The 15,313-nt window shown below is 45.5% G+C and overlaps 1 protein-coding gene across 13 annotated transcripts in view; it reads left to right on the top strand.

Moving 5' to 3' along the window:
* tenm3 (teneurin transmembrane protein 3) overlaps positions 1-15,313 on the top strand; it is a 258,447-nt gene that overhangs the window by 61,267 nt on the left and 181,867 nt on the right. For all 13 annotated transcript variants that reach the window (XM_036516752.1, XM_036516759.1, XM_036516756.1 and 10 more), the window contains exon 3: positions 14,274-14,587. In XM_036516752.1, coding sequence (XP_036372645.1) covers positions 14,356-14,587 — 232 coding nt within the window. In that variant the 5' untranslated portion in view covers positions 14,274-14,355. The remainder of the gene's footprint in view (positions 1-14,273; positions 14,588-15,313) is intronic.

The raw sequence follows: 15,313 nt of genomic DNA, 5'->3' as shown, positions 1-15,313 counted from the left end.
TTTCGTAGCAGTGATAAACACATGTGCATGTCTGCCCTATCGCTGTCCTGGGCCAAAATCTAAGGGCTCAGGGCATGGAAATTACACTTTACCTTAAGTAAACTACCAAAGTAGCGCTGGATTCACCTCTTTTTTTTATACTTTTTTTTTTTTTTCTTAACAAGAACTGTGATTTTTCACGTAGCCAAATTTCGTGCTGCCGTGACCTACATTTCCCTCCTTAGACACTGACAGTTGAAGAGAAAGGGAAAAACCCGACTCGGATTAATTGAGCTCACGCTGGCGGTTTGATCCGCGCCGAACGCGGTAATGCATTGTGCTGTCCTCCCTGTTTGCAGGGCCCTATTAGACATTTCCTTTCTTATACGTCAAACGTAAACGTGGCCATTGTGTGTCTTTGTCATTAAGATGATGTAAAGATCCAAGAAGAGCAAGCAAATACGCGGGCACCCAGGGGACCCTTTAACAGTTAGCAGGTTATGTTTCACCTGCCACAAATCCTGCAGAAGTAATTTCTGTTTCTCACTCAGCCCGTACTGTAGGTCTGGGATCAGATACGCCACTTACCAAAAATAGCTGCCAAGTAGCGTTTGCCGCTCCCTCCTATCTTCGGCCCCAGCCGGCGCATGGTTGTGCAGCATTCGCCAAGAAACCCAAATCCTTTGTGTGGGGCACTTTGTCTCTCAGTCTGACTCCTTATGGGTTTTTTTTTTTTTTTTTGCTTGTGTCGTACTCTACCTCACTTGTAGGTAGCTTTGGATAAACGGGTCTGCCAAATGAATGGATGTAAATGTAATGTAATGCACACATGGCTGGATCCCCGAGGTCTGCGGTTGTATAGCAAGTCCGCATTGCTTTATTGTGTGTGCCATTAGCGGAAAACTGCATTCAAAAAGGGTTATACTTTCTGCCTCGGTTTTATAATGTGTTAAGCATTGAAAATATGCAAGGTTTTATGATTTTTTTTTTTACCAATGCTTTTGTATACCTCTTTGACCTTTTTAAAGGAGAAGGAGACAGCATATACTTGGTGATAAACGATGGCGATAATGTATGGAATTTGAAAACATGCCTGTGTGAAGGCTGACGTGGTTTTAAAATGACAAAATGGAGACATTTTTCCGGCACGTTCCGGCACCCATTACGGTGAGCCAGTGAGCAAATGTAGAGAGGTGAGCATTGATTCTGACTGCGGTAATTCCCACAGAATGTAGAGAGATAAATGAACATACATTTCTTCTATTGGGCTGGACTGATAAAGCACGTGGTGAAATGTTAATGCTAGAACAGAGGCTGTAGTGGATGAGAGATTTCATTTAACGGATTAGATTTAGGGGTTTTTCTTCTCTCTCTCTCGCTCTATCTCTCTGAAAAGGAGGGAGACATAACAAGTCCATATTTGGAAGTGCTGCTTCATGTGTTGGCAGGTGTATGTCTAGGTGGGGTTTTCCAATTTTACAACAGTTTTAGCTGCATATACTACGCACACTGGTTGGCTATACTTTTGGTTATCTTAGGAGAGAAGGAAAGAAGGATTGCTCTTCTTAATTATGGTAGATTATTTTTAATAATCCATCTGGACAAATAAGACCTGTCTGTCTGTATTGCAGATTTGGAACATGTCTCTCATTTAGACAGGTGCCCATAGACAATTCTTTTGCAATAAAAATGATCTTTGTTGGCAGAGATTTTTTTTGTTATTTTTAGTCTTCGTTTAGATGACTACTGTGCTTGTGTCTTAACAGTGATGAAACTATATCTCCTCAAAAATGAAAAAAACCAGGCCAGAGCAACAACAATAATAAAATAAACATCCTCTGATTAATAAATTAGCATCCTGAATATGCCTATTGTAACGCTTTGATTTCTTTTTATATTCATCCTCTTTATTCTTTTTTTAATTTTTGTAATATCTTCAGCTTGTCAGCTTTATTTTGGAATGTTTCATGAGAGAGCCTGGATTTGAGCCAATGAGGTAGCTTGTGTTGTTTCATCCACCGATGTAGCGTATTAAACATCAGACTGAGAATCATCACGTTTCCGTCACCAAATCCCCTCTTTGCCCCGGATAAAACGCACTCTGGCAGCGTGTTTGTGGCTGTTTCTTGTTTTAACATCAACTTTGTTTTATATTTTTGTCCCCTCCGTTGAGAGTTGCAGTGACTATCTGTGAGATACTGGTACGGGACTCATATTTCTCTGTGTGTCGTCTTTCTGTTTTCGATGCTCATAACACCATTTACCTCGCAGACCAGATCATCAAGAAGCACTCAACTGAAACACTAATAACACTACTAACTAATAATAAAACCGATGTAGTTCTAACATTCATGCGTAGGCTTGGGTGCGCGTAGGGGGGGAAAGCTTCTCTTGGTGTAAGCGAGGAAGGCAGCGATAGTTCATTCCTCCTTCCCTGCTGCTACGCTTCCTCTACCGTACCATCTGCTTTAAAAAATAAATAAATAAGTAAATCCCCGCCATTTTGAGACAGAGAATTTAAGAGGGGCGCACACAGTGGGAGCGGTAAGGTCTCGGACGCAGGCCTGTTACTGTGGCCCTCCTGTGCCTCTTTGCACTGACTCCACAGTGCAAGCTTCGGGTCAGGTCTAATACGAGCTGGCCAGCCTAATCCTCTTAAAGCGCTAATAATGCGAGGAGAATTATCACCGCGTGTATTAATATTTGATGGAAACCACTACAGTGGCACTTTAATGAAAGTGCTGTGCAGAAGTGCGATGCTGATAATGCTGATGCTAGCTGGCGTGCTGCTGGAGAATTTTTATTTATTTCTGCCGTTTTCTTTTTTCAGGATTTTGAAAGGAGATAGCCGCGCAGTGCTTTGAGATTCCAGGGTGTTCCCGTGCCCTGTCTGCTGCAGCATCTGTTACGAAGCAGACCCTCTGAGTCTTGCTTTTTTGTGCCAGGGGCTTAAAATCGCATCTTTGACCCGCCTGCCCTTAACAGCAGCAGACAGGGAAAAAGTCAGGGCTGGTTTCCCAGCATGCAGTGGTTTGGGTCTGTCATGGCACAGGAATGTACGCCGGGTCTAATATTGATTAGGTCTCTCTTCTGGAACACCCTTGTTGTCTGTAATGAAGCTGCACTATGAGTATACTTAACCAGGGCATTATTACATCATTACTTTATTGGCATTTAGCAGATGCTCTTATCCAGAGCGACTTACACGGGTTACAACGTTTTACCCATTTATACAGCTGGATATTTACTGAGGCAGTCGCCTTGCCAAAGGGTACAGCAGCACTGCCCCAGTGGGAGCAGGGCCCAGCAACCTTTTGGTTTCGGGCCCTGCTCCTTTCCACTATGCTACACTGCCGTCAGAGCAACAGAGTCTCTTCATTAAACAAAAATGAACTCAGTCAAATTGCATAAAACATGGCATGGCTAGCTGAGAGAGCTGACAGGGGGAAGAAATTTTTTTAAGAGAAAAGTCAGAAAAGTTGGCTGGTGACAGTGAAGCCCAGGGAAAGTTCTGAGCTGGACAAGCCAATAAAGACCCCGGCCAATAGTCCTTACAAGGGTCAATCGCCTGCTTGGTGCATCCGGTCAGATACTCTCCCTGGGTTACTTTTCCTCAAAGAACCATCCTATTCTCATTTAACACACAGCTGAAGAGAGACTGTGGTAGAAAGATCTAAAAGTCTGTTGCTTTATTGAGATATGGAAATGACCTTTTTACAAATTATGGCTTTCTTATTTAGCACTTCGTTCCAAAGGCCTGCATGCTTTTATGTCATTTTACTGAACTTATTTTTTACACCAGAGGGAGTTACCTATCGAGTGTAAATGGCTCCTTTCACTCTGCATTTTTTAAAGGAGTCAAGTACGAGGGAAAAAAATGTAAGGCTGAAGGCTTTCTAAATGTGAGTGGCTAAAAAAAGGAAGGAACTGCACAGGTGATTAACCTGACAGCATTGTCTGGAGAACAAGAAAGTTAAGTCGACCTGAATCAGAGCTCACAATCTGATAATAGCAACTAATCTGTACATTAAAGTTCCCTGTGAAATTGCTTCATTCTTTTTTTTCCCCTTCTCTTTTGTTCACTGTTCTTAGTCCCCGTCTCTCATCCCTTTTTCCACATGGAGATGAAAATGTTCCGGTAATTGAAAAGCGGAGCTGCGTACTCACTTAGTGTTTATAAAAAAAAAAGAAAAAGAAACACACAGTAGATGACCGTAACCCTGAGAATGAGGCCATCTTGTTGATTCATTCTGATTGGCGGGCATGGCGGTTCAGTGTTAGAGAGGGACACAGAGGGAACCTCGGTGAGCGAGACTCTCTTCTCCTTAGCGACGCTGTTTTGCCATAGCCTCCTCTCCTTCTCCCAGCACCATTATCGTGTGGCCCAACTTTGATACTCTTATTCCGTGTCACCGGGCCCCATGCCAACATTACCGAAAGGATTGTGGGAATTAGATACCTCCCTGCCCCCCCCACCCCCAAGCCCTCGGCATGTCTGAGAGTCTCTCTTCACAGCTGTATCGAGTGATGGAGTCTGCGAGAAACGGCAGACAGGGTGCAGCCACGGCTACAATCACACCATTGTTCTGTCTGCATCGTCTGAGACTCACTACCTGTTATTATCTTGAAGTGCACAGGCAAGGTATTTAATCAATACCCCCCTTTGTGAAATACTGTACCCCCCCCCCTCCATCCCCTCCCCCTCACCCCCAACCCACCTTCAGTCAATGCACATGGCAGACGGCGAACTGCCGGGCAATTAATAGCTGTGTCTGATAATCTAATGATTACATGGCGTTTCTGCCGGTGCACCTGAATGAGTTTTGTCAGGGCTGATTAAAAGCCGGAAAGTGGAGGGGTAATCATGGGGAAGGTTCGGCAGTGACCAGGGGGGCAGAGGGCCCTCGTCTCTCGCCCCGTTCCCTCCCCCTCTGAGGGCTGGGATGGAGGAGACGTGGCTTGGATGTGACTGTGTGATTTTGTTCCCGGCGCTTGTTTTGAATAACGCCTCATTCTCTGCGTTTTCATAGCGAATGTTTGTTTGGTATTTTTGTCTTTTTTTGTGTTTTTTGGTTTTTTTTTTTTTTTTTTTACTCAACATGTTAATTATTCAATCTCAGCTGCGGTTGAGGTTAGGTTGCCATGGTAACCCCCCCCCCCCCCCCACCCCCCCCCCACCCCTGGTGGGTTAGACTGGTATCGGCCCTGCTAGCTATGACCTCACACTCCTCCTGATAAGAGGCTGGTCTTCAGGTTACTCCTTCGGGAAGTCTCGACAGCGAGACTCAGTGCATGGGAAGGTCCCTGTGTCGCCCCCCTGTCTCGCTGTCCTTCCCAGTTATGAGGGCCGGAAAAGCAGCGTCGTGGCTTTAACGCTCACCTGGGACTGTTTGAAGAAAAAGCATAAGATTAATGATTACATTTATGTAGTGCCTTTCACAGGTTAAAAACTGTTGTACAGTTTTAGACGGGTTGCCCGTCACCAGCATTTTGTACCAGAATGTGTATCCCAAACCAGCTGAGGTGGCACTGGAGGGGGGGGGGGGGGGGGGGTAATTAAACGGCCAGATTGGGAATTTGACTAAGGCACCGGAGATCCCCCCCTAGCCTTTGCAATAACTGCCAGGGGATCTTTAATGACCAAGTGAATCACTCAGTTTAAAGTTTCATCTGAAGCGCTGTGCTTTCCCCTGACAGTTGTCATTGAACATGTATATCTAATTGCAGCTTGAAGCCTATTCGTAGCTCTGTGGATAAAGTACATGAAAATGGACCCTGTAGAAGCTATACATTTGTTGGACATGCAGTGACATGCTGAAACTATTCCTTTCATAATTCATTTGAAGGGGGTCCAGCTGAACTGTTTCCCTAGATTGTCTTCACATACGGAACTGTTGCTGCCTTCTAGTGTGTGTGTGTGTGTGTGTGTGTGTGTGTGTGTGTGTGTGTGCGTGTGCGTGTGCGTGTGCGTGTGCGTGTGCGTGTGCGTGTGCGTGTGCGTGTGCGTGTGCGTGTGCGTGTGCGTGTGCGTGTGCGTGTGCGTGTGCGTGTGCGCGTGCGTGCATGTGTGCGTGCGTGTGTCTGTGTGTGTGCGTATGTCTGTGTGCATGTGCATGTTTGGTGGGGGATCACCTCAAAAAGGTGCAAATCTTTAACAGATATGAGTGCTTCTCCTGTTGGTTGATAACTTCACTGTAAAGCTGTCTTTATGTGGGTAGTGGCTCTGTGCTTGGACCTGCGGGTAGCAGAGCTCTCCAACCGGAGAGAGAGCCCATGCCAGGGATTCTCCCCTTGTCACCCTATCCGTACCCAACCTCACAGGGGTCCCTTCGAAAAATATTCCCCAGACAATCGGCCTGTGGAGGATGGGGGTTGACTGGAAGGAGGGCATGGTTAAACAGACCGCCGGGGTGTTGAGTCGCTTAATATGAGGGCGCCGAAGTATGAATCTGCGGAGCGCGGAAGCTTTGATCCGCGCTTCTGTAAGCCATCCCTTTTCATCTAGCGCCACAGAAACGATTGTTGTGAGATGCTAACTATGAACGGTTGAAAGCCCTTAAGCGTGTGGCAGAAGAGAATCCCTGAAAAAAAAGGCATGTGGAGCAGAGGGTGAAAGCCAGAGCCAAAGCCAGAGCACACACCCAGTTACCTCATGACATCACACCTGCTCTTCCTCCTCCTCCTCCTCCTACTGACACAGGAAGTCGGCCAGGATGCTATGTCCTTGAAGGCTTCATCGAGCCCATGACAGAGGGCCACAACATCCTGCTCTCACGCCGTCCGTACGGGTTATTAACAACTCCAACGCAGGAGCGAAATGAAACCACATGACGAACTGACGTGCGTGACCGTCCATGCTGTTCTGATGACCATCGTTTTGCCTGGAGGGATCCTCTGTGTCTGTGATCGACCGCCGTGTGCGCATGTGTGCCTGCGGGTGTGTGTTTGTGCACGAGAAGGTGTGCGGGCATGCTAATTACCTGAGCTGAAGGCCTGCGCAGGTCGGCTGCTTGGAACGGGCAATTCTAAGGAGGGCCCAGGCCCAGGCTGGGCTGGACTGGTTAATTGTGATGGATTTCGGAGGGGCAGGTCGGTGTTAGCCGCCGGTGTCAGCCAGATCCGCTGGGCCTCAGGCAGCTACAGGCATGATCCCACATGATTCCCACCCCCACCCCCCCCCACCCCCCCCCCCCCCCAGGAAAACGGATCAGGCTTTCCCAGCCCGATGCTGGACACGTACCATAAATTTAGAGAAGCACGGGACAATTTATGACAGGCCGGTGTGAGTGTTTCGGATTTCTACACATGCTGATCTTTGTCAGGGGGCAGGGGATGTCACTAGTATCAGTGACTGCTGGGCCAAGTCTTCAGATACATTCCACTTCAAAAAAAAAAACACCATAGAGGCAAATGCTGATTTAGTATTTTGTGTAGGTATGAAAAAACAAATAGCTAGACCAAAGGTAATGTAGATGAGTTGAAACACTGAGAACTGGGGGGGGGGGGGGTTGTTCCTGTCCCACTGCATCCTGGAACAGCATTAAATGGCAGGCTGGGGACAGCATTAGCAGGACAACATTAAAGGGGAGGTCGCAGAGGGCATTAATGGGGCAGGGAACAGTGTTAAAGGGGCGGCTGGGGCTGGCATTAAAGGGGTGGCTTGGAATGGCATAAAACGACCAACCGGGGAGACTTATTTGTCATGCAGGGCTTCTCCTGGCCCTCACACAACACACTGACCCTGGGTATTGTGCAACACCAGTCCTCAGTGGTTTAGAGCTCATCTACCTTTGTTTGGTCCAGCTGCTTGCTTTCCCATACCTAAACATAATATTATATCAGCATTTGCCTCCATGGTGGTGGTTTTTTTTTTAAGTGGAATGTATTTGAAGACTTGGCCAGTTGAGCGGGAGGATATTACGCCCTATAAAATGTTAAACATGGCGTGCTAAAATATGTGCTTTTTAGGTTGCGCCATTTTAAAGCTGCAGCTTGTCTGAGTCAGACCAAATCACTTGCAAATATAAATAAAAGGAAAAAAAGAAGTTTGCCTTTGCCAGCTGAAAGGTTTGAAATATACAGTCATTTTATATGGTGTTTACGTTGGGTGATCAGTGATGTTTAGTAGTCTGGAGGACGTATCAGGATGGCAAAATCTTATCGTCCTCATTTCAGTGTAGAAAATCACTCTTGGAAAGGAGCTTGTGAGTGGGAGGGAGATTCATAAGCTCTCCGGTTTCCCGTCATTACGGCCTGATATTTATTTGTGTTCATTGAAAACATGGGTATAAAGTCAGGGAAGTGTTTAGTTCACATCCCCGGAGTCATTTGAAGGAAACGTGACAAAAAAGGCAATCCAGATAATGTATGGTTTGATGACAATAAACAAGGGATATATAGTGGTATAAACTGAATGCTTTTAATCATGAATGAGTTATATTTATGTTTACTGTTGGACGGTGGTGGTTCACGAAATAAGTGTGATTGAAATGGAGATTCATGTCTTTGATCATGCTAAGTCTGCTTAAAGCTGCTGTCTGTATTCATCTTTGTGAAACTGGGGCCTAACATTTTTACTGGAAAAACCCTCTTTTTTTCCTTCTATGGACATGCAATGCCACCCAGTTTCTTTTCTGTTTTTTTTTGCCACAGTGCTTATGTTCTTTGATGGCATCCGAAAGCTGTTCTACAACGTACCCTTGCAGTCTCAATTTCACGCCATATTCCCAAGCATCAGAAACGGACCCGTCGCAACCTGGTTGCTCACATGGAAACCGCAGTTTAGATAAGCTTTTCACAAGCTCTCAGTTTGACTCTCAGGCCCGGCCTCTTGATTCCTTTGGACCCGTGTCCTTTTGCAGGTCTGCTTCAAAGTGAGTGTAGCCGAGACCCCTCTGAGATGGGTTTTGTAATGATGGGGGGACTTTTTAAATGTGCCCACAAATCTCTACCTTGCTGCCCTTGTTATACTCAGTCAGATTTTCAGTTTAATGCTTATGCTTAATTGTCTTTAAGAGGTTTATTTGAGGGGATTAGCAAAAATGCAACTTAGTGCAATGCACTTAAGCCTGTTACAGTTTGAAACCCAGCATTGTATCTAACAGAAGTTTCAGAAAATCTATCTAATGTGATAAGTGATACATTTCATTTTTTCGACAAAGGCAAACTATATTTCAATGATTTGGTGAAAGCATTTTATGGAAAAGAAAAAAAATAATGCCTTTACTTTAGAAAAAAGTTTGGACTGTAGCAGGGAGAGTGCAGATGGTTACAGAAAGTGGTGCTGAATTCAACATTCCTGGTGAGAGGCCTGGGTGCTGGTATGCACAGGGTGATGAACATAGAAAGCTCCGCCCTTGGGCCAGGCCGAGGCCACACAGCACAACAGACGCGACCTGCCATGTGAATTATTCAGAACAGGGAAATCTTGTGCTGTTGTTGGAGGGAGGGAGGTGGGGGGGGCGCAAAAGCATTTTGGTCAGAGTCAAAGCCTCACTGCCTGCGGCCTTTCTCAGAAAATCATCAAAGAGGCCCAGCTCCGCTGTAAATAGAAAAAAAAAGTGGGGGGGGGGGGGGGGGGGGAACGGGCATGTGGAGTGGCGATGTGTCCCCTGACATCTCATCTGCAAGAATGTCAAAGTGGGCATTTCTCTTTATTACCCATATTTACTGAGGGTCAGGTCAGAGGCCACTCAGTTAATATTTAGCGCAGACCTCCCGAAATGTAATTACCCAAGAAAAAGAAGCGCGGGCGTTGAAGATTAGCAGTTGCAGCAGGTAATCCTACAGTGGAATCGTGCTCAGCAAAAAGCATCATTTAGTTATATAAGGAATATGGGTCACTTCGGCTGAAAACCAATTTATTTTGAAAAGACTTGCTTTTTTGTCTGTCAGTCACAATGGTTAGATGCCAATCCCTATGCATTGTTGACTTGAATGTTTCCTGTAGAAAGAAAGAAAAAAGAGGAAATGGCTGCTTTTTTGAAGATGAGTAAATCATAAATAAAACATTCATTTTCTGATGAATAACACAGAAGTTTCACTTCTTAATTGCAAATTTTCAGGGGGAACCTGAGAATAGTTATTTTGTATTTCTGAGGGTTGCTTTCATCCAGAATTTTATGGAAATGTTAGATTGCACCACAGACGAACAGACCAAAACAAAACGAAAAAGGTGCAACAAAGAAGTCTGTTTCAGTTTAGGGGATCTGAAGACGTTGGATGGGCTCCATATTATTCAACTAAGCAGTGAGTGGTTAATGTGAGTATGAAGGGGAAAGAAGTATGTGTTTGACATTTCAAAGCTGTTGCCGCTGCGCGTGTGAGAACCGCACACACCTGTGGAAGTCAATGGGATGGTCACTTTTCCCTCTTTCTGAGAGTCATAAAACTCATATTCATGAGTCAATCGGCCAGTGTAGTTTCATTTGCTTTCACGTCCTTCACAACAGCGCCATTGCAGAGAGCTGTGGAGTGAATTCAGACGGAGTTAAATTACCGAGCCATTAAGCAGTGAAAAAAGAATAAAACAGCAGTGTGGCTTGCCCTTGGCCTGTGGCACAGTCAATGAGAAGGGAAGGATCACAGCCAGGGGCGGGATTACAGCGTGAGTGACAAATGAGAGTGAGAACCGGATTTAGAGAGGGTGCTCCTGAGGTGAAGTGGGTCCATCCAAGGACTGTGGGATGTCACCCAACTTCCTGTTCTGGCCTCTGGAGTCGGGCCTCAGCGGCGGTGTGTGGTGAGCAGGTGTCCTGGGGTCACAGAGTGACAGTTCCTCCTCACTTTCCCCGCGTGGTGTGACTTTCCTGCTTCATCACCTCTCCCCCACCACACACGCTGACACACACACGCACATATATACACACATACACATAGACATACATACATACTCATATAGACACACACACACACTCTCTCACATTCACACACATACACACACACACACACACATGCACACACACAAACAGATACTCGCATAGCACACGCACCCACATTCTCTCTCACACACGCACACACGCACACACACGCACACGCACACACACACACACACACACACACACGCACACACGCACACACACGTGCACACACACACACACACACACACAGACGCACACCATCCGGCCAACGTCATGCCTGCTGTGTTTGCTTTTACGGGTGACTAGGTGTTTGAGTAGTCCTCGTTACTGTGGGAGAGAGGACACAGAAAGATAGTGAGAGAAACAGGAGGCGGGGGGCGGGGGGGTTGGGTGGGTTGCGTCGTTTGTTTGGATTGCGTCCTTGCCGCGGAGAAGACACAAAAAAAAGCTGAAATCAGCTCCCATCAGCAGCAGCTGGTGTGCGCGCCTGACGTGGGTGATGTATTTACATGCAGAAACGGGACTGTCACAGTTGTGGATTTTCCCGCTAAGCCGCAGTCATTCTCTCCCGCGCGGCGCGAGGGGTTTTTAACCCCTCCCCGCCCGTCTGAGCTCCGGCTCCGGCAAGTTCATTACCCTGCCCCTCGCTAAAGCGCCGCTTTATACCCACGTTCAATCATCCTCAGTCTAATCTCAGTTCCTGCGCTGGCTTGCAGTTGTTGCGGTAATGGATTCGTATCTGTTTCTAATGCCACTGGCACCAGTAAACGCTGGGCGAATCTGCGGTTTGGGAGTTGCGTGTGCCGCCACCAGGCACACAGCACTGGGGAGGAAAGAAGGACGCTCTGGGCGTGATCTGATATTTAATTCTATATTTCAAAAGAAAAGAGAAGCCACTGAAAAAGAAATCAAATTCGGAATAAAACATTTATAAAAATGTTCTTATAAAAAAAAATTTATTTATTTTCTTTTTCTTCAAACGTCCCTCAGAGTCTCCCACAAAAAGTGACGCAGTGAATACTAATGAGGCTTATTATATATTTAGGATTTTCGTACAGTTCAGTAAAGCCTATATAATCATATCACAATTTTTTTTTAATTAGTAATACTTTAGTTATATATCTAATTTGAATTAATGTAAGGCTTTCTTCTAATCATTAGATCTAAACAATTAACTGAGGATTTAATTTCTCATGTATTTTTTTTAAGGAAGGCCTAGTTGAAAAAATCTTGAACACACTATCTAAATTGTTTTGCTTGTTAAACTCACTGAGTGTTAGTTGAATTCTTTTGGGAGTTTGATCGTCATAAAAATACCACCACAGGGGCTACGTCCACATGCCAAGGGTGTGTCCAAACTTTCCCTTCATTGTGCTGACAAGTAAGATAACATTCCTTCAAAAATTCTCCAGTGTGTAAATAACAGGCTAAAACCGAGTGATCTCATTTCAGAGGAAACATTGGCTGCTCTTTAGTGACTGGGGAGGCTAGTTTGGGGCTAAACGGTGCTGATTGTGACCCTGTGTTCACCTTGTTGCGTTAGCTGTGTCTGTAGCGTTGGGCCCGACAGACGGGGTGCTTACACAGTGTGGGTGATTTAGGCTGTAATCTCATTTCCCCAGAAGCAGGTCTCATAGCTCAGGCGACGCGCTGCCTCCCCTCCCTTCGGCTGGGCTCGGCTCACCCCACCACCCCACACCCCCTTATTAGCCCCTCTAAACCTCTTTCCCAAACGAGAAACACTGCCCCTCTACGTCCAAACGTTCCCCCCGGCACTTTCCCTCCTTCTGTCTATCTATCAGTCTATCACTGTTTCTCTCTGTCATCTATATTTCCCTCTCTCTCCCTCTTTCCTCCTTGCTACCCCTCTCCTCTCTCCCTTGATCTCTTTCATTGTCTTACCCCCTCCCCAAAATCATTGCAGAAATGTAAAAATTAATGCCATGATCATTAACATAAAAAATGTCAGAAATTAAAAACTTTGTGATGACGATGATGATGATGATGATCATGATTATTATTATTATTCAATGATATATAATATTAATATAATATATAATTATATTAGAAAATATATATTAAATAATATTAATATAATATATGATTGTTTTAGAATAAATATATAGTATCAATACATTTTAAATTTCTAATACGTTAACACATTTTTTTATGTTAATGATGATTAGTACTGTATAAGCGGTATAGCAGGAGCAGCCAGTCTGTGCGCAGATCCGGGAATCTCTTTTACGCCATAGTAAAAGAAAATTGAAAGTGTGGTCATTCTCCGTTAAACGGGAAGATGCAGGCAGCTCTGCTCCTTCCCACAAATGGGTGGTTTCTTAACCTCATTAGCTGGAGTGCGCGGCTCTAAACAGGGCCCGATCGCGGGGCGGGGGAAGGACTTCAAAGGCCACCAGTGCCATGTTTACACAAACCCACCGAAAAGGAAATCTGTGGCGAAAAGTGTGCGAGTGGCTGCAGTCTCTTCAATCAAGCGCGAGCCCTGTGATTTACTGTACTCTCGCTGAATTTTGATTGCCTCAGCAACACAAGCCATTCTCTCTTTTTTCAGACATAACACTTTTTTTTTTTTTTTTTTTTTGCTGAGTGAGAGCCTGGGAAAGACGGGCTGTTTTCAGTCATGTGAAATATGGTGGCCATCTTTTTTTTTTTTAATGGTCTGGGTGAATCTGCCTGGCCTGTGACTCCGTGCTAATGTGGGAGGAGCCTAATGCCCACGCAGGAAGCCTTATCAAAATATGTTGATGCCTCAGAAAGATTTTAGAAAAGAGCAGCAAACTCGCATACTCTCGGGGAGACCTTCAAAACCAGGCCAGCCAAGAAAGGAAAATTAAAGCGCAGCCATAATCAGAACAGAGAATTAGAAACAGAGAAAGTTTTGCTAATAAACATTTTCAAAGCACCCCAGGGCTCCTCTATGTTTATTACTGTGCTGTCTTGGATTAATGTATTTTTTGTTCCCAAGATGTTGTAGGTAGATTTTATTAATTCTCTCTGGCAGCACTTAATGAAAGTTTTTTTTTTTTTTTCCTTCTTTCTTTTTTTCCTCCCCCTTTCTCGTCAGAGGCTTTGATTTGTTTCCGAACCCCGCTTAATGGATCTGTCCAAATTATCAGCTGCGATGGATATACAACAGACGAGAGGAGAGGAGCAATCAATTAAGTTTTTTTTTTTTTTTTTTTTCTTCTTCCCCCTCTCCCCCCCTTCTCCGCCACCGCTCCCACCCCCGCCCCAGTCCTGACCTCCCTCTTCTCCCCCCCGGTTTAAAAACAAAAACTCCCCTCCCGCGTGGAGGAGAGCCATGCCTGTGAATGCTCACACACCGCCAGCCTGCCCCAGGGATTTGTGGATCCTTGGAAGATTAAGTGGCCAGATTAGCGTTATCTGACCATGGTCCGCTTTCCATTCGCGCAGGTAGAGCGTGAGCCGGCGGCTGGGCGGAGCCTGCAGTGAGCCCCAGTGAGACGCGCTTTTTTGGACACAGCATGCTGGCAACATGGATGTGAAGGAGCGTAGGCCCTACTGCTCGCTGACCAAGAGCAGGCGAGAGAAAGAACGCCGCTACACCAGCTCCTCAGCCGAGAGTGAGGAGTGCCGAGTGCCCACCCAGAAGTCCTACAGCTCCAGCGAGACGCTCAAGGCCTTCGACCACGACTCCTCCCGCCTCCTGTACGGGAACCGAGTGAAGGACACCATCCACAGGGAGGCGGACGAATACACCCAGCCAGGTGAGTCCAGGGCTGCCGGCATTCACACGCACCCCCTCCCTGTACACACACACACATATACATAAACACAAACACACGTACGCACACGCACGCACGCACGCACACACACACACACACAAACACACTTTGGTTTGTGGTTTGGTACGGCCCACACATTAAACAGTAAAGTGTGTTTTTATTCCCATTGAATAGCTAAACAGTCATGTTGTCATGATCTTTTTTTTTTTTTTTTAATTTTTTATGTATTTTTTGTTGGTGCTGGAACACAATGTCACATGTTTACTTTGCAAAGCAGCGCGCAAATTACCAATTACACACGATTTGTGGAGTAACAGGTAGATGGCGAACTGGAGGGTGACGTGAACCATATCAAAGCCAGTGCGTCCTCTTGCTTGGCTGGGGTCCTTTAAGAGAGACGGAGGGGCTCAGAATGAGGGAGGTTATGGAAGAAGGCAGACTTAAGCTGTTTATCATTTAACGCCTGGACATGTGGCTTTGCATTTTTTTTTTTGTCTAGGCAAACTGCATTTTGTTTATTAGAGTTTTAAAATAAATTTGAACTATTTAGGTTGAAAAAAATCTTTCATTTTTTGTAGAAATTGTCCACTGAATTGAAAACGGATCTAAATCTGACTGGATAAATTGGCAAAAAGTGAGTTACAGACACAAGAGTTATGTAATTAAGTGTTAAGTGTGTCCCACTATGAATTAAAAGTGAGTGTGAAG

This window comes from Megalops cyprinoides, chromosome 22, assembly GCF_013368585.1.
Source record: "Megalops cyprinoides isolate fMegCyp1 chromosome 22, fMegCyp1.pri, whole genome shotgun sequence".
NCBI classification, from domain to species: domain Eukaryota; kingdom Metazoa; phylum Chordata; class Actinopteri; order Elopiformes; family Megalopidae; genus Megalops; species Megalops cyprinoides.
The sequence above is the reverse complement of the archived record's forward strand: the minus strand, read 5'-3'. Positions and strand labels throughout refer to the sequence as shown.